Source organism: Dermacentor albipictus, chromosome 9 (assembly GCF_038994185.2).
Source record: "Dermacentor albipictus isolate Rhodes 1998 colony chromosome 9, USDA_Dalb.pri_finalv2, whole genome shotgun sequence".
Classification (NCBI taxonomy): Eukaryota; Metazoa; Arthropoda; class Arachnida; order Ixodida; family Ixodidae; genus Dermacentor; species Dermacentor albipictus.
This window is the reverse complement of record NC_091829.1, coordinates 67998145-68016630: the sequence shown is the minus strand read 5'-3', so window position 1 is coordinate 68016630 and position 18486 is coordinate 67998145. Positions and strand designations below refer to the sequence as shown.

Here is an 18486-nt window from a genome sequence, read left to right as displayed (position 1 = left end):
ACATAAAACAAATGAGACCAGTCATCACTATGTGATCGATAGCGGTGGAACAAGCAATGAATCTGTAGCCAACCTTTCGATGAGAGCCTTGCCATCGTAGGGTACAAACGCAACCCCGTGTTGAAACGCTGGCCTCAGAGTGACATTTTTTGTTTGACCAACATTGTTCAAGTCTCGATCTTCCTGTGCACTTCTGTCACGTTCAGTCGTGATTATTCCTTCCCAGGTAATCCTGAGCTACGTGTACTGCAGTATCATGCGCTCATCTCGCATAGGTCGTCAAAATAAATGAGGACTCACTGAGACTCGATCACAAAATATGTTTGTTGCTTAGGCCTCACTGAGACTCAGACTCACCAGAATTCTACTTAGCCGCAGGCTCACTCGGACACTCGGACACTCAGGACCGCGGCCATGGGATTGCGCCCGCCCCCAACCCGCAACCTCAAGCTGAGCCTTATGCTGAATCGAACGCACGACCTCATTCTGAGTATCAAAACGTACAACATCAATTTGTGTTGAAAAATTATGCATTGGAAAGTGCACTTCTATTGACTCGGCGAAAGAAAAAAGAAAGTTTTGTTATACTAGCGCGGGAAATGAAGCCCGCACTTCTCATCTTTAAACAGCGCGCTCAAACCGGACCGACGGGGCCAATTTCCGTGACGTTATGGAATGCTTGTGCGAGAGCTTTTAAGGTGGCATCGCCAGCCATATTCCTTGTTCGCATAAGGTATTCTTCGCGCTTACGAACTCTCCATTCATTGCAAGAGATACACCTCTAAAATGTTTTTGTTGTTTATTCTGCCACGACATCCCTTCATTTATTACACTCGCGGGCAGTTTTCTGTAGCCATATAGAGAAAGATACGTACGCGAAGGACATGCGTGATCGGAATTCTGAAGCTAGTCCCGCATTCTCATTCGCGTTTATTGAAGCTCGGTAAGAGAACCTATGCTACAGAACTTAGGACATAAAACCGAACGCTCATTGTTCAGTATTTTCTTTCGCGCTCCACTTCCACGCTTTGGCAAACACTAAGCCTTCGCAAGTGGCACACAACGATGTGCAGTAGCTCCTTCTTGGAACTGAAACAGAGAGCGCTGTCAGAATCAACAACACTACATGGCGCAAGGATGCATGTGCGAAAGTTCAACTCCTGTAGCTTTTCTTTCCTTGCCACAGAAAGTTATCGGAGAGTGTGATGCAGCTGAACTAGATATTCTTCGTTAGTGCATCTTGAAATGCTCGCTGTGTTGACCGAACAATGTCGCAGTTTCTTCCAGAAGGCGAAGCGTTCATGGCGAGAGCAAAACGTTGGAAAACTGCACGAAGAAGGTTTCTCACTTTCATCGGCCGTATGAATTCGCTTATTAATTAAATTAACATGTAGAGTGTCACATGTGCACATACGAACAGCAACGGATCTCACTCGACGACCACGAGCACTCGCTTCGGCAACGCTAGCGTGACGAAAAGCAGCGGAGCGAATGTTTCGTTCTGCCTCTCGCCTCAACACGTCTCCGCAACTTATGCTACGCGACTTCCAGTACTAGGCGCGCGAGAAGCAGCGCGCATGAAGCAACCAGTCATTTCGGCTCGCCTTCAACTTTGTACCCACCGCAGGCTATCTCCAATGTAGTCGCGCGGGCCGCGCCTGAGCAGCCACGGTTGGTCTAGAGGAGACGCGCGCCCACCTAGCCCCGTGCACGCTTGATCACGTGGTTTCCGACACTAAGTGCGTGACAAGACGGCGCGCATCAAGCCGCCATCCGTATCGGCCCCACTCGCAACCCTTTTCTTTACTCCCATAGCTTATGGCGCGCGGACCGCCCATTCTTATCGCACTTGGAGTTTACGCGGAACATCTCGGGGAGCGCGCCATATGATATTGCCGTTGCAATGAATGCTTTGCACGTGAGCGCGTACCCGTGCAGTCGGGTGGAGAAGGCGTGTCGACGGGCTCCCGCCTCCTCCCAGCAGGTGGGCGCCGGCGCAGAGGAGGCGTTGCGGAGTGCCAGCGGCCACTCGACGGGCCCCCACCGCGCCAGGGCGTCCCTGAGGAGCCCCACCAGCCAGCGGGGGGCCTCGGTGCGCTCCACGGGGCCCCGGCGAAGGCGCAGGCTCAGCGCTCCCAGGGGACACCGCTCAGGAACGTCCACGGGGCCCTCGCTGTCTTCGCCTGTCGAGGCGAGACAAGACCGTAATAATAATATATGGGGTTTTACGTGCCAAAACCACTTTCTGATTATGAGGCCCGCCGTAGTGGGGGACTCCGGAAATTTTGACCACCTGGGGTTCTTTAACGTGCACCTAAATCTAAGTACACGGGTGTTTTCGCCCCCATCGAAATGCGGCCGCCGTGGCCGGGATTCGATCCCGCGACCTCGTGCTCAGCAGCCTAACACCATAGCCACTGAGTAACCACGGCGGGTACAAGACCGTAAGGAACGCGAGCGCTATTCGACTGTGGTTCTGCGGTAGAGTTGAGTGTGTTGCTAACGTTACAAGTTGGCAAAGTGATTCAATATAATATGTACCGTACAGAACACTCCTGCGTAAAACACTTAGACGGTAACAAAGTCAGCATAACTGATGATAAAGGGTACAGCGCGGAAAATGCATGACAAAACAGCACAAGGCACAAACACTGCTCTTTTTGTCAACTGAACATCAATATGGTTCAAGCGGAATACTTATCGACTCTCGCTGTTTGCCATCTTGGCTCAATGTAAGTCAAACACTTCTAAATCACTGAGGGAAATCTATGTTTGATAAGGGCATTGGACCTACATTCATGCGTTAAAAAACATAGCACGTGCGTATTTCATATTTTATTTTAGCTTTAATGAGTAACCTTTACTACGAAGGTAGTTCATTTAGTAGCTTAAGAATTAATGAAATTACATTCTGGGGTTTTACATGGAAAACGCGCTGTCTGATTGTGAGGCACGCCGTGGTGGGCTACTGTGGATTAATTTGGCTATCTGGGGTTCATGCCCCCAATGCACAGGACACAGGCATTTTTGCAGTTCGCCAGCACCGATCGGGATGCGGCCGCCGCGCCCGGGATTCGATCCTGCGACCTCATGTTCTGCAGCGCAATACCATAGTCACTAAGCCATCGCGGTGGGTCCTCTAAAAGTTTAAAATATACAGTTTTTACATGGGTATCCAAAGTAGAAAAGCAACAGGGAAAAGGTGAACGAGTTGGCTTGAATGTCTCTCGACTTTACACTTGACAAATCCACGTTAGAGTGTGTCACAACGTAATGTAACAGCGGTATAAGAGATACATATGATTTCATCTGACGCACAGAACAAAATAAATAAAGGAATAAATAGGAAAACAAAATTAAAAAACAAAACAAGCACTTTGGGAAGTTTAGAATACTCTAGTCAAAAGAGTTCTAACCAAAGACTGTAAAGACAAGCAAAAAAATAATTGGAGGACTTCTTATGCTACACTCAAGTGAGAGGTGTCGCGAAGCATGTTTTGGTCCAGCCCGCTCTTTACCTTAGTCACGTTCTCGTTATTATATGATTCCGGCTGAAGTTCAATGCGAAAGTTAAGTTGTAACTCACAGTTAATTTAAAATAAATAATCATGATTACTGGAAAAGGATGAGCCAAAGAGATACGGTAACTATTCGGCTTCACTTGCCCGCGACTTATGGCTTAACAAGGCGGAAAACAGGGTAATGCGAGAGCCTCATTTCTGATGACCAGCTTCATTTCATAGTAAGCACGGAAGCAAATAAGTAAATAAACGACTTACAAGGGAGACAAAGCTTCAAGAGAAAACAAATACTTTCAAAGCGGAACAAAAGACAAGTATCAAGGCGAATCGGAAAATATTTCTCCATATCAGCCAAAGTAAAGTACATAAACGTATTTGGAAATATACGTACTATTCTACGTATTTCATTTCCCCACATAGTCCCCACACCGGTTCAGTCATTAGTACCATAGTAGCACTAAATTTGAGATGCCCCTGTGGTAGAACTCGCTAGGCACACGGCATCCCCAAACGCTCATAGTCATGCAAGTATTCACGGTATTTTGCGAACTCGTAGCGCCACTACCTCACAATTCTCAAAGTGAGACAGCTTTCCCCATACGTGAGCTGTATTTCACTGTGGATTTCAATGGGCGTTCGTTCCTTGCTAGAGAGAAAACGAATTATACTTCGTTACTCGTACGCCGTAGAAGTGTGAAGCACAACCGCCATCTTTAACTGACAGCAGAACCGTGCGGCGGAGCTACCAGCTGATAAGGCCGGGCCTATCCAAGGAAGGTCCACCACTGGGAATGCATATGTTGACTTCGCATTTACATCCGTAATCTGGCTAAAGAAATTGGGGCAAAGACGTTCTAATTCGCCCTCGTAGGTTAGAAAAGTTGTATAGCCAAAGAAAACAAACGCGTGCAAAAAACAAAAAGGAATACGCCCCTGCTATGCCCTAAAGGAAGCTATAATGCTGTGAAGCATATGGCACCGAACGCATGTGAGTGAGTGAGTGAGTGAGTGAGTGAGTGAGTGAGTGAGTGAGTGAGTGAGTGAGTGAGTGAGTGAGTGAGTGAGTGAGTGAGCGAGCGAGCGAGCGAGTGAGTGAGTGAGTGAGTGAGTGAGTGAGTGAGTGAGTGAGTGAGTGAGTGAGTGAGTGAGTGAGTGAGTGAGTGAGTGAGTGAGTGAGTGAGTGAGTGAGTGAGTGAGTGAGTGAGTGAGTGAGTGAGTGAGTGAGTGAGTGAGCGAGTGAGTGAGTGAGTGAGTGAAACAACTTTGATTGTCCATTATAGACGTAAGCAAACTCCACGTCACCTGGCTAGGCCCACTCGGGGACCATCAGGTGAAACCTGACGGCCCCCTCGCGAGCCCTCTGGACTGCCAGGATTTGAGAGGTCTGATCCTGGGCCCTAATTAGCTTCATCATTTCCTCTTGAGTGAAAAGGAGACCGGCAGAGGCGCAGCCCCACAGGACATGTTCGAAGTCCGCATAATCACCACACAGAGTGCAGTCCGGGCTTGGGAACCGTTCGGGGTACATTGTGCGCAGCGCCGCGGGGCTCGGGTAAGTGCTTGTTTGCAGAAGCCTGAGAGTGACTGCCTGAGCCCTGTGATGAAATATTTTACGTTTAGTTTTGTCTGTACTTTATTTACTACTACCACTGGGAGAGACATTCAGGGGCCATCATAAGGTCACTGACGCATACTTTGGTGGCACATTCTACTGGTTTTTTTAAGAGCACTTTCAAAACGGTGTCATGGTCGTGTGAGGCGACAAAGAACGGTATTACGGACCATAAATGTATTTGCAGCTTTAGTTCAGATTCGTTAACGATATACGGGCGTGCTTATTGCCATGATAAAGCTCAGTGACATTGTTAAGCAACCTTTAAGCTTCGCAGGAGCACTTGGAAAGGACCGCGCGAATGTGTCATATAAGCAACGGGTCTTATACAGCAAAATTGTGGCGTGAACATCCAGAAGGCCACCTGTTGTGGAACACATAATGCCGTCTTGATTACAACGAACGACACATCAGCACAATGAGAACGAGGAAACATCGCGTCATATAATTTGTTTATTTTATTACAGACCCCTCCCCTCTCCCCTTAGGAGGTGTTACATAAGGAGAAGTGGATTACACGACATTTGCATTTTGGAATTTTTTTTTCAAGTGCAACGATAGACAAGACATAACAGAAACAACAGGACAAGGCGCTTATTCGTAAATGAAGGATTTATTGAAAAGGAGCACGATTATGTGTCCACAAAAAAAGGGGGTGGGAGGGGGGGGGGAGTAGCCTCGCATGCGCACCACATCAGGTGCTATGGGAACTATGGGAACTTCTGTGCTTCATGTGGACGCAGCTGCTCACCGTGCTGGTTCACCGACATGGCGCCTAGTATGACATCCGTGGAACCCATCCGTAGTTCTTACAGCGCGCTTTTGTAATCGACTAAATTATTTAGGTGCGTTTTGTACATACTGTCCCCGTGACACTGTGCAACACCTTACACATATGCGCGATTGCAAAATGAAGTACACGCAAGACAGGAGGTTGGAATCATTCGCGAGGTTGGAAACATTCACGAAGCAATACACGCCAGTATAATAGAGAGTTCTAGATTAGGGGGCCCCAAGTTCTTGCGCCCCCTAATCTAAAGTTCTCTCTATTTCTCACATTACGTAGCACGGATGTGCGATAGCTCATGCCCACCCCAGCTTCCTTTACGCTAAGGACGCCGGAACGAAACGAACAAATTTATAACGTTTCATTAACTGGCTTCACGGAACCTTCACTTCTCATAGATTCCAATGTTGGATCGGCATAATTTTTATTACTGCCGCGTTGAGGCCACCGCGTCGACTCAGAATACGGGCTAAGGTTGGACGTTTGCTAAAAGCACGGTTCGGTCGCTGGACTTATCCGGCTAAACTGGCGAAGACGTTGGCAGTTTCGAGCGAAGAGTGCAGCATTGACCGCGATACCAAGATTTAGCGCTGCGCTTGGTCTCCTCGCAAGGTGAGATGCCTGGCAGCCGCGGGGGCGTTGTTTCTTTGCCCAGCAGGAGTTGCCATATGTTGCCATGTTTGGCGCGACGCCGCGCGCACGTCAACTCCTGCTGGGCAGTTGGAACAACGCCCCGGAGCAGCTACCAGGCGTCTCACAACGTTGGTGTTATGGGCACCACTTAGTAGAGCAGCAGGCGTCGTTTTCGCAGCCAGATGCGCTGTGTGTGTATGTGTGTGTGCGTGTGTGTGAGAAAGAGAGAGTATTGTGCGTGCTTCAGTACGTTTTGTATAAAGGTTCTGAACACAAGTCCATTTAGAAATGTGTACTCTCGCTGCTTGTATTGATGTCACTCCGACACTTGCCGTTAACAATACCGCTTCCGCATATCAACGTAACAACCGCATCCGCAATCTCACCACGATCGTAAAACAGGTACATTCACAAATCCAATTTATCACGAGAATATAGGCAGGCGGTATACTAAAAAAAAAATAGTACGAGCTAAGCCTTCTGCCTCTTTCACTTCTCATTCTCTCTCTCAGGAATGTGCGCTAGTTAAGCTGGTATGCAAATTCAATAGCCGCACGTGAAGCAGCCACCGCAGCACTTCCATTCCGGCACTGCGTACGCCAAACTCCTGGGCTCGAATTCACAAAAAAGTTCCTACGCTAGAGTTTTTCCCAAGAATTTCGTCCACTCCTGATGCTGGACATACTATTAGTGAAGACAGCCGGCCAATACCAAAGATCACTTGCGAAAGAAGAGCATTGCGAATTCAGTCCCTGTTCTCGACTCATTGCGCACCCAACTTAGCCTCGAATGCGAAACAACGCTGGAGGTAAGGCGCAAGGCTAAGCACCGAAAAGCTAGTCCGTAAACGCGCGGACATGTACTGAGGCTTCGGCACGCGCTATAGCACCAAACTATCGGCTTCCCCCCCCCCCTCCCTCTCTCCCTGTCTCTCTCCCTCTCTCTCTCTCTCTGTTTCTCTCGCTCTTGTTTCTCGACGCGAAGCGGATTCTACCTACCAACCCGGGCCGGCCTGGACGAGACAATGGGTCCACTGTCACCAGGTGTTCCTGATGGGGTCCCCGGTCTCTTTGTCCCGTGACAGGACAAAAAACGACGACGAGGAAATAATGTGTGAGAAGGGAAGACAGAGGGGGTGAGGGGGGGAGGTAGCGGTGTGTCTGAAGCACGTCTCGCGAGCGAAAAAACAAAAGTGAACGAATCGACGAAAAGAGGAACACTAATAGAAAGCAAACACTACCGCATTAAAAAAAAGCAACCCCCCAAAAAAGCGAAACAATATAACAGAAAGAAAAATGTCAACAAAGGCTGCCGACGGCGGGCGTGGGACCCGCCAGAGTTAATCGTTACGTCGAACGGCGGCCCTTTTCGGTCCCCCCTTCCCTCACGTCCTCTTCCAATTTCTCACCTCCCCCTCTCCAGCCCGAGTCCAAAGACGATCTCGCTAACGGGTGACAAACACTCGCCCTCACCTTTGCGCGCCACCTTTTGAGAAGACCCGAAAGGTTTGCGTTCCTTTGCTTCCCACCCGCCCTCCACTATCCCTCTCCCCCTCCCCTTTCTTCTTTATCGGGACGAAAGCACGACAGCCGTCCAGGCGAGGCAAGCGCGACGACATAGAAGGGAAAGACAAAAGAAGGCCGAGAACAAGAAGAGGAAATTGCGAAGACAGAAAGGAGGACTACGAGTTTCGATAAAGAAACGCCTCACCACCTTCTTCCCCTCCAATTCCTCAGCGCCGCTCTGGTCACAGAGACAGACGCGGCGAAGAGCCGATACATCGAAGAGCGGCCGTCCTCCTATTTTGTGCCACCGACCCTCTCGTCCCTCCTCCATCTTCCCTCCGGCCGCGGTGGACGCCACCCATATTTTATTTTGTTGACCGACTTTTGCCATTGCTCTTCGGAGGCTGTATTCAGTTTCGCGCCTTTCTTTATTCTTGGTTCAACGGCCGTCGCGCTTAAAAATGGCTACGTCGTCTTAACGGGACCCTTTACGACCGCCATTTTTTTTTCCTTTTCCTCTATCTCTCTTCGCCAGTGCCCCCTAAACTGAAGAGGACAGTCGATCAGTTTGGTCCCGAAGGAAAGGTTATATGATACTTTGCGGGGCATACTGGGGGTTGAGAGGGAACAAGAAGCACCACGAGGCGCTCGACGTAGGGGTGGCAGGGTGAGGACACTCCATTCTTGACCCTGCGTCCTATCCACGATCGATGCCCTAGCGACGGGTAGGAGAAGCAGCAGCCTCAGCCTCCCCGTCCCAAGGTTCGGCCGGCCGGGTCTCCCTGACGGACCGATATACCACGCTGGCTTCCAGAAGAGACGCGCGCACACACACACACACACAAACACGCGGCGGAGTCGAATCTATAACGTGGGCCATCTTGGTCACTTCTTAAAAATATATCACCCCGCTGCCGCAAGCATCCGCAAGGCCCTCGTCCGTCAGAGGACGTCCGGTGACGCCCTCGGCTGAGGGGGCTAGACAGATTGATGAAGTAGCGAGGGGCGAAAATGTTCGTTTTGCTTCATCAAAATGTTTCTCCGCTTCAAAGAGTTTCTTAAAAGGAATACTACATCTGTAGGGAACTGTCACGTTCCAATCATTCAGCTTGCATGAAAATGGTTGGCTAGTACATCCTTTTGTCTAATCACCGAGCTTTCGGCTTCGCACGTTCTTGAGGGCTCCGTTAGTTACGCATCTGTCTTTCTGAATTTTCAAGCGGTCATAACTTTCTGAACGGAACCAAGCCATTAAGTATCCGGGCCCGTGCATATTCCCCTCAAATCGTGGCATGAATTGCTTTATGGATAAAATTATATTTTTGTTCTTTTTATTTTCGCGCGAGGACCTTAGACTCTACAAAAACGAAGCTTAAGCGAGTACGATACTGAAGCACGATATGTACGATACTTATGTTCCCATGCCCGCTGGAGTGCGTTCCTTGCAGGCCACGCATACATTACAGCGTCGTGGTTCCCCTTAACAATTTTTCTATAAGAAACTGCATGACTCGCTCCCGCACGTTGTACAGGGTAATTTAAACACTGCGTGCGGGGGTTCTCTTGTCGTGGACAGAAGTGTGCTTCCTGGCACCTGTAACTGAGACCGCTCTCTAGTCCCTGTCTAACCTTCGTTAACGCAGTTAGTAAAAGTTACAGATTCGTCTCTTAATCGGTCTCGACGTGCCCGCATTTGTTGGCGATCAGCTTTTCTTTGCCCAAATGAAGCAGCGCGCGCCGTAAGCGGGCATTGATAGATCGGGCTGCTCCGTCACTGAGTGAATCAGTCATCATCAAGTGGAGCCAAATTAGCTAGAGTGCCCGACAAGTGCATGTTCTGATACTCTGCCAAGTCGTCTTTACGGTGCGCCAGCGGACCCTAACAGTGTTGCTATCCTAATGAAGCGTTCCGTGCGCACTCCAAATAATTAAGCATATTTTAAGTGATCAAGTTCAAGAGTATGAAAGACGTATTACGGAAGATACAGTTTATAAGTCAGTGTTGCAGTATCTCTATGAAGCGGGCTTGCAGGCTTATATTTGGCTCCATTATGACATCGCACGACGTCGCAACCCAAACTACAAAAGAGAAAGTACTAGCCTTTTGGAAATCACATTTAATCCATATACTTTCCGTAATACTTATACGGAGAGCCTATGGCAGGAGTGCGCTAATATTCTAAACTTCGAGGGAATCGAATGTCTTTATATTCTATACAGCCCTCGAATCCAACGGTCACTACTTCAAAATACGAATGTTCTTCAAGTGCTTTTTAAATGGTTTATGTCGAACACGAAGACGTCAATCGAACGTGAAATTGAAGCCGAAACGCTACGTTTTTTTTGTCACATCTACGTCGGACGTAACGTACGAGAGCCCGCTGCGGCGTCGCTACGTCAGCCACAATTCTCAAGACTAAACGCGATCACGAGCAGCAAAACGTTGCACGGCAATTGGCAGCGGGTATTGTTTGCTACTATTTATCGACGTAGCCCCTGCGTCGTGTCCTCTCGCTGAACTAAATCAGACTGCGTTTTACATTGCAGTGTACACTATACAACAGTGGCACCGGATGCCACGACAAATCGAACCAGACAAAGAAGTAGCGCTGCGGCAAACGAAACGCAAGCCTGGCCGAGACGATATACTCAGATATAATTTGATCTCACCAATAAAGTTACCCCTGTAAACTCAGAATGCGTGACCGCGAATTCTCCTAAGAGCTCTGAGCTGGCGAAAAGCCTGCTTAGTCATTCGTAAGGCTGCCGCATGCTCTTTGATTAAAGCATACTTCATGATATGTGCAGTGCAAGTGACTGAATCTTTCTGTAGTTCTGAATACGAGAATGTTCAAATTGTTTGGTATTGAAGGGTGAGAACACTGTACAATATCCGCAGACTACGTATTCAAATAATATGCCATATTTGGTTAGATTGTGGCCCTATTCGATTCTTATTGAATTCGGTCTCGAGAACTGCTGTTCGCACATCCTTAGCATATGGAAGCATCGGAATGGCGCACTGAACGTTTCAGTAGAGAAACCACGTGACGTTGCTCCAGGTGAAGACGACCTTTTATTCACACCTCTTGAAGCCCAGCCACGTAGGCACAAAGCATAGATAATAATAATAATAATAATAATAATAATAATAATAATAATAATAATAATAATAATAATAATAATAATAATAATAATAATAATAATAATAATAATAATACAGCAACCACAAGATGAACAATGAATCTAGGTTCTTCTTCATGCAGCTTTTCTTTGCTGCCACTGTTTTGCAATCACATATTTCTTTCGTGGAATCACGGCTTTTATTTCGCTAGCTGTCAGGTTGTCAACGTCATTCACAGGTGTCTTCTCATTGGAATATTTGGGAACTATATCGATAGAAGCAGCAATAACGCACCATTCGCGTCTTGGCAACTACGTACTCCTAGTCTTAGATTTCGCCGATTAACTTGAATTGTTGGAATCCCTCTTTCTTTCGTTGTTTTATGCTCACCTTTGTAATGAATGCAATGGCAACAATGCAACGCGACACACCGAAGTGCGGGAATGGAGTTGTGTGGTTAACAGAAAGACATATGCCAACTGAACTAAATTTCTTTCGTAATTCTTAACCGTAACGTAACGCAACGCAACGAAGTATAGCGAAGTCCATTACTGAGCTTCACTTGGGCTAACGTAAGTACACACAGAGACTAAACACTATGCATACACATTTAATTCAGTGTTGTTTCTTTCATTTCAATCATTTACATATAATTCTCAATTCTCTGTTTTTAAACTTTAAATTCATGTCCTCTCTTCAAAAACGCTGTTGTCGTAACTACATTTGTTCGTGGTAGAATCCTACTACAGATATAAAGAGAGGAAGAGAGGGAAATACGGAGAAAGAGAAAGAGGGAAAAAGGGAAAGAGGGAAAGACAGTTAAGGAAGTTTATTTAGGAAACGACAGAGGGGTCAGCTACTGTGCGTGACTCTTCTGGTCGGCTGCTCTGCGCTAGGGTGAAGAGACGGGTGAGACATCTTGCGATTGCACGCTCTTCCGCATAGAGAAAGTTACGCTCGAACTGATCTACAGAGCAAGGGCGAGTCTTGTTACGAGGTGTAGCCAGGAGCAAAAAGAAAAAAATGAAATGAAACGTGAAAAAAAGCTAGAAAGAAAAAGAAGCACCAAGAAAGATTAAACGCAAGAAAATACACGGTTCACGACTCACTTAAGACAAAAACGTAATTTTTGCCCAACCACCCGCCGTCTTTTCTGACGAACATGATATGCGCTGTGCTTCGGACTTCAAAGGTTCTTGAAAGTGTAAGTATTTTGTATAAAGAAGGATACGACACAACAGATCAGAAAGCGATAAACTACGAGTAAAGAGGCAACAAAAGGATGTAGCAGCATGTGACTAACTCCTGTTTCACCGCGCGGCGATTTTATTCCTTCGAGCACCGTAACCGGTAGTGCTGCTGCTGAAAGATGCAAAGATAGAGAAGCACTATGTTCGAATTGCCCGACACGACAAGTGACCCGCCGTACGATAACCGAACGCGAAAGGAATTAACGAGCGAAACGAGGTTCCATGCGATGGGGCTATCGTAAAACGAGGCCCGGTTTGGATCGCTCGTATAGGTAGAGGGGAAAATACGCAAAATAAAAAAATAATAAATCAGCGTCGATAGCTCTGGCGCGATGGGACAGGAGCAATAAGAAATGAAAACGAGAGCAACGAGGTCACTCCGTCGAATGCACGGTCGTTCCTGTAGCGGCCGAGTCACACTACACGTTTATTAAATCAGCATCTCATTTTGCTAATTGCCGTCCTTAGGGCAAATCGCTGCCCGCTCGCAAAAGAAAAAAAAGAAAGAAAAGAAAAGGCGCGCACTTCAAGATAAATGAACAGGCGGCGAGGAAAAATCCGAAACAAGACATAGAACTAATGAAATCCTTGATTGCTTCCGAGTGAACAGAGAGATTCAGCGCCCAAATAATGCTAAATAGTAAGTGCAAAAACGACGATTCGTTCTCGTTGCTCAAAGGCGATGCAATCAAAGTCGGTCACGTGCTCTCTGCCGTCGCGGAAACTTGCCGTGCCCGTTCGTTCGCAGATTTTAGTGAGTTCCTTCTTTATTACATACCCCGAAGCACGCGAATAACTGTTGGAGACTGCGGTGAAATAGTAAGAGATATGACGCCTGAAGTCGCGGGGGTATTCCAGCCGACGAAAATCAGAAATCATCAGAAATGCGAGGTTCGGAACGAAACGATATTCCTTATAGGAGCGGTGGACCTTAAAATTTCCTCGCAATTCGGTACATACGATTACTAAATTAACAGGACTGTGCGAGTATTCGAACTGTTGAATACGGATCGATTGGATTCGCTATTGGTGTTCGCTATTGGATTCGTATTCGTTTCGAAAATTCAGTCAGTATAGTAAACATATAGCGTGGTGTCCAGATCTCTTAGCAAACTCGCTTAACAAATAAAAAGTTATATTATGTATCTTTAGCTCTATTGATATAGCCTTATTGTTGTAACATTCAGTTTGTAGTTCTGTTAAAGCTTGCAACGGCCTTGTAGACAACAGTATTGCAAAAAAATAATAAAAGGAACGCCTCAGACAGTCGTTCAATACCGACTTTCACTAACTAACTAACTAACTAACTAACTAACTAACTAACTAACTAACTAACTAACTAACTAACTAACTAACTAACTAACTAACTAACTAACTAACTAGCTAACTAACTAACTAACTAACTAACTAACTAACTAACTAACTAACTAACTAACTAACTAACCTACTAAGTGAATAAATGAATGAATGAATGAATCTTGCAACATCTAACGTGCAGCCCGTCCTCGTCGGCTTACGATCGATGTCCTTCCTACCCGCGTGGGAATGCCCAACTTTTGCCGCGTGCGGGCTGTGATTGTAAACGTCGCGGTAACAAAAGATGCCCCCGGCGACAGCCACTTGCCCCCTTGTCTCTTCCTTCCTATTGCGCCCAAAAGCACGCGCGACCACATCCGCAGGCTGCATTGATGTCACGGCTGCTCCTTTTGTTGCTTTGATGCTCTTTTCAGTTTCCAAATCACCGCCGTTGTGCCTCCATACCCTGACGCTTTCCCAGCAGCGATCGCTCCGCCTCATTATTTTCCGGCGGAAGCTTTCCTGCGAGCTATAACGCGGTCGCCTCTGTCTAGCCGCTTCAGATACCCTTATCTTTTTTTTTACCAAAATCTTTTTCTGGCTCTTTCAGACGCTTGCGTGGCTGATTGGTGGCTCGACTCAGCCAGGAAAATGTTGGTTCACTCACTGGCTCACTCGTTCCTTTGATTTCTCCCTCATTCTTTCGTTCGTTCGTCCGTCCGTCAGTCCGCCCGCCCGCTCGCTTGTTTTTCCGTCCGTCCCTCTGTCCCTTCGTTCGTTCATTCATTCATTCATTCATTCATTCATTCATTCATTCATTCATTCATTCATTCATTCATTCATTCATTCATTCATTCGGTCGGTCACTCAGTCATTCGTTCGTCCGGGCTGTTCGCTTACTTTGACAACCATCGTTGATGAATCCTTCTCATTTTTTTGATCACGTGTAGCGAAGCTAAATTATCAGCTTTCAGCAAATTCCGTCTTGTCCCCTGTTTGTTATCCCGTCGTTTTGATTCTTCGTTCTTACCAGCCACGGTGGCTGAGTCATATGTGGCTACGGCTCTGCTTGAACACGAACTTGTGGGTCAACCCGTTTCCAGCCGCGTTGGCCAGGGCGGAATACAAATTCTCTCGAACACGGCTAGATAAATCTATGCTGCAGCAAGTACCCCGGTAATCCGAATGAGCAAATAAAGAAAATTTAAGAAAACACAGTACATGCTGTCACATGTTATCTTTCAGATAAAATTTCACGTTCAAGGATCGTAGGTGGTCACAATTAAGTCAACCCTCCATTATACGACATCTCCCCTAGCTCCAGCGACGTTTAATTTGGCAACGTCAAGACATATGAATGAGCCGGTATGAATCGGTGAACCCGATTATTAAAAATCCCGCAGAACTCACACTCTGTGGGAATCGATGTCATGCGAGGGAGTATGCTGGGATGCTGGGAGCCTATACCCAAGTTAACGGAACGACCGTGAGAGTACCAAGACGTAGGCGGCTCTTTCATGACTTACACGACACCCAAGTCATGATAATCATATTCATATCATGACCGATCATTTGTGCGCGTTGTACACTCTTGTCATGCTATGCCAATTTAGGTACATACCAATTTAACGAAATGACCATGAGAGCACCAAGACGCAGGCGGCTAGATAGAGAGATATATGGATACTGTCAAAGTCGCAAATGTCCCCCAAGTAACCTAGTAAACTTAGTAATCAACAGTTCGTCGCGTTGGCCCTCCCGTTCAGTGAGGAACATATTGTTACTGCGCACCACACGTGCTACGGTGCTGTAACGATATGAAGCCAACAGAGAATGCAGCCAAGAAACGCATACGCTAAATGCACTGTTCGTAATGGAAATATACAAAACAGGAACAAGGGCAACGGCAGTAAAATTGAAAACCCGCATTCTTCTCGAGCTTTGTACGAAAAGACATAGAGCTGTCTTTTCGTGCATAACGCAAGAAGCAACTACGAACAACCACAAACTAGGCCCTTTTATTGCGATAACTTGCCGATGGGAGCTGGGCTCGCAACATCCGCATGACGCGGTGAGGTGCTCTATACCTGCTGAGTCACGGCAGCGGCAATACTATAAGCCGCAAGCGTCACGAACATTACCGCAACCGCAGGCGTTATGTTAAGCGACACATGGCAGGCTTTCATCTCGTTGTAGTCGAGCTTTGCCCGGCAGCGCAGCTTTACTGTCTGGCCTGATAGACGGCCTTTAGTTGGTTCCTAGGTTAGCAAAACATGTTTACCAGCAGAAATTGTACTGGTCATCAATGGGGTTAATTATCCGCGGTTGTGGCTATGGGGTTCTGCTGCGAAGCAGAAGGTCGCGGGTCCGACTCCACGCCGCAGCTGCCGCAAAAGAAAAGGAGAAAAAAAGGAGAAAAACAACAAGAAAGAGAAAAGGAGAATGCTCGTGCACATAGCTGCACGTTGAATAAGCCCAGATGGTCGAAATTATTGCGTTGTTTCCCAAGGCTGGTGTGTAGTTTTTGACGCTAAACCCCGTAATTTGTTTCCTTTTCTTTTTTTTATTAAGTTTAGTTACATTCATTTACTCTGCGCACGATAAGATTTCGCATTGATAAAACTCATCACGAATCTCACAGGATCTACAACGCTATCACCGCGCACCCCACAGCCACCTAGCCATTATAGCCGGACCCAATCCATCACGGGTCGTCAGGTGCGACATCCGACAAGAAGAGCGAAGGGAACTAAATTCCGCACTTGGCTGCAGAGGGAGCTGGCTTGTCGCCGTCAATTACGGGCCCGGCGTTTTGCCCACGACGTTCCGGGAGGTAGGAGGGAAGCAGTACAGCAAGATCGGCGAGATGGTGTCAGTAGAATGATCGAGCACTCTAATTCAGTGGCGCAGCCGAAGCGGGAGCTGGCATAACGGGAACAACAAGGCTGGAAGTCATGAGCTGCTAATTACACGTGCGAAAATTGTTAAGGGTGCTCAACAAGACGCGCACAAGTTAAAGAAAGGGATCACGTTTAACAAATTGGTGCCAGTGAAGCAACTACGAGAAGGCTGAGAATGACACAGATGAACGAGGCTGTATTCCCCGATGCGGAGGATCTATTTGGGTCAAGCGCTGCGACATTTCTTGCTTGACCGAAGGGAGTTCTTAGAAAATGTTGATGATGTAAAAGAAATAATGCAGCATATCCTTATAGGAATGTCATGGGAAAGACTGGGGGTAAAGGAAGACGAACAGTCGCGTACATGCTGAAGTGAGGAAAGGCAAAAGAGAAAAGAAAGAGTAGTGATGGAATATCTTTGATTAAAAAAAAAACGAAAAAATAATTATATGGCCTAAGGACATAAGGGATAAGTGAATTTGAAGAGGCCATTGCTCTGTATAAGAAATAAATAGAGCTGGCGATTTTTCTACAGAATGACGTATACATACCAGGTGCCAGGGGTGGATGCACGAAGTGCGGCGATTGCTATGTTTCACTCCATCTCTGACGCATCTACTCTAATAAACAGGTCTCAATCCACTGAGTCTGAACTCTATTGAACTTTCAAAAGCATGCATTAGGTTCAGCAGACTTCGCTCACGTATTCTAGTATAGACAAAAGCGAGTGCACAACCGACCTGCCTCGGCTTCGTAGGCGCTGTTTTTTTTAACTGCTATTAGATATCATTTAAAAAAGACCGCAAAACTGGATACGTAGACGTCGTCAGCCGCAGAAGTAGCGCCTTTTTGCGCTGTTCAGTGGCACCAGAACGCATAAACGACCTGCTGTTCAAAAATAGTCTAAACATTGCTGCTCTCGCGAATAACCAGGCAGCAGCATCACAATAAATGTGTAGTGATTATTCTCCTTTCACGAAAACCGGGCTAAAGCACATATATGCATAACAAACCACGAGGTCACGGGATCGAATCCCGGCCACGGTGGCCGCATTTCGACGGGGGGCGAAATGCGAAAACACCCGTCTACTTAGATTTAGGCGCATGTTAAAGAGCCCCAGGTGGTCGAAATTTCTGCAGTTCCCCACTACGCCGCGCCTCATAATCAGAAAGTGGTTTTGGCGCGTAAAACCTCACAATGTTTTTTGCATAACAAACAGGTGCGCACGCATTCAAACCCCATCTACAAAGACATTTCTCGCAATGACGCCGTAGAATAAAGAACTACTATAGCGCTGCGTGGCTGAAAAAACTGTCACAAGGTGTCGCCACGAACGCTGCTGCTGCTGAGGCATGTGTATGCTGCAGCTAAAATCCGGAGGCCACTCAGCTCATGCTAATGGAACACGAAGGGATTCACCCCGTGAGACCCGTAGGTAGCGTACACCTTCCAGAAGCGCTTTTATTCAAAGTGGACTGAAGTATCAAGCGGTGAGCAACCGTAATAAGCAAGAGACGTTTAGAATATTGGCGAAAAAAAGAAGGCAGGGAAGAGATTGATACGACCGGTTCCGTTACAGGTCTATGTAGCAGTACAAAGTAAAGGAAGAGAAAAAAAAAGATTAAGGAGATGTATACAAACATGTCAGAACAAAAAGCCTATTTGATATGACCGGTTCCATTACAGGTCTATGTAGCAGTACAAAGTAGATAGTTTTAAGGAAGAGAAAAAAGATATTAAGGAGATGCATACAAAAATGTTAGAATCAAAAGCCTATATAGCATACCCGATTGGCTCAAGCAAGCTAGGTGACTATTTGCCACAACTCTGTTCCAAAGGGAATGCCATTAAATCGTC

The 18486-nt window shown here is 46.9% G+C and overlaps 1 protein-coding gene across 1 annotated transcript in view; it reads right to left on the bottom strand.

Moving 5' to 3' along the window:
* LOC139050138 (glutamate receptor ionotropic, NMDA 3A-like) overlaps nucleotides 1-18486 on the bottom strand; it is a 257973-nt gene that overhangs the window by 39228 nt on the left and 200259 nt on the right. The window contains exon 4 of the mRNA XM_070526354.1: nucleotides 1931-2183. Coding sequence (XP_070382455.1) covers nucleotides 1931-2183 — 253 coding nt within the window. The remainder of the gene's footprint in view (nucleotides 1-1930; nucleotides 2184-18486) is intronic.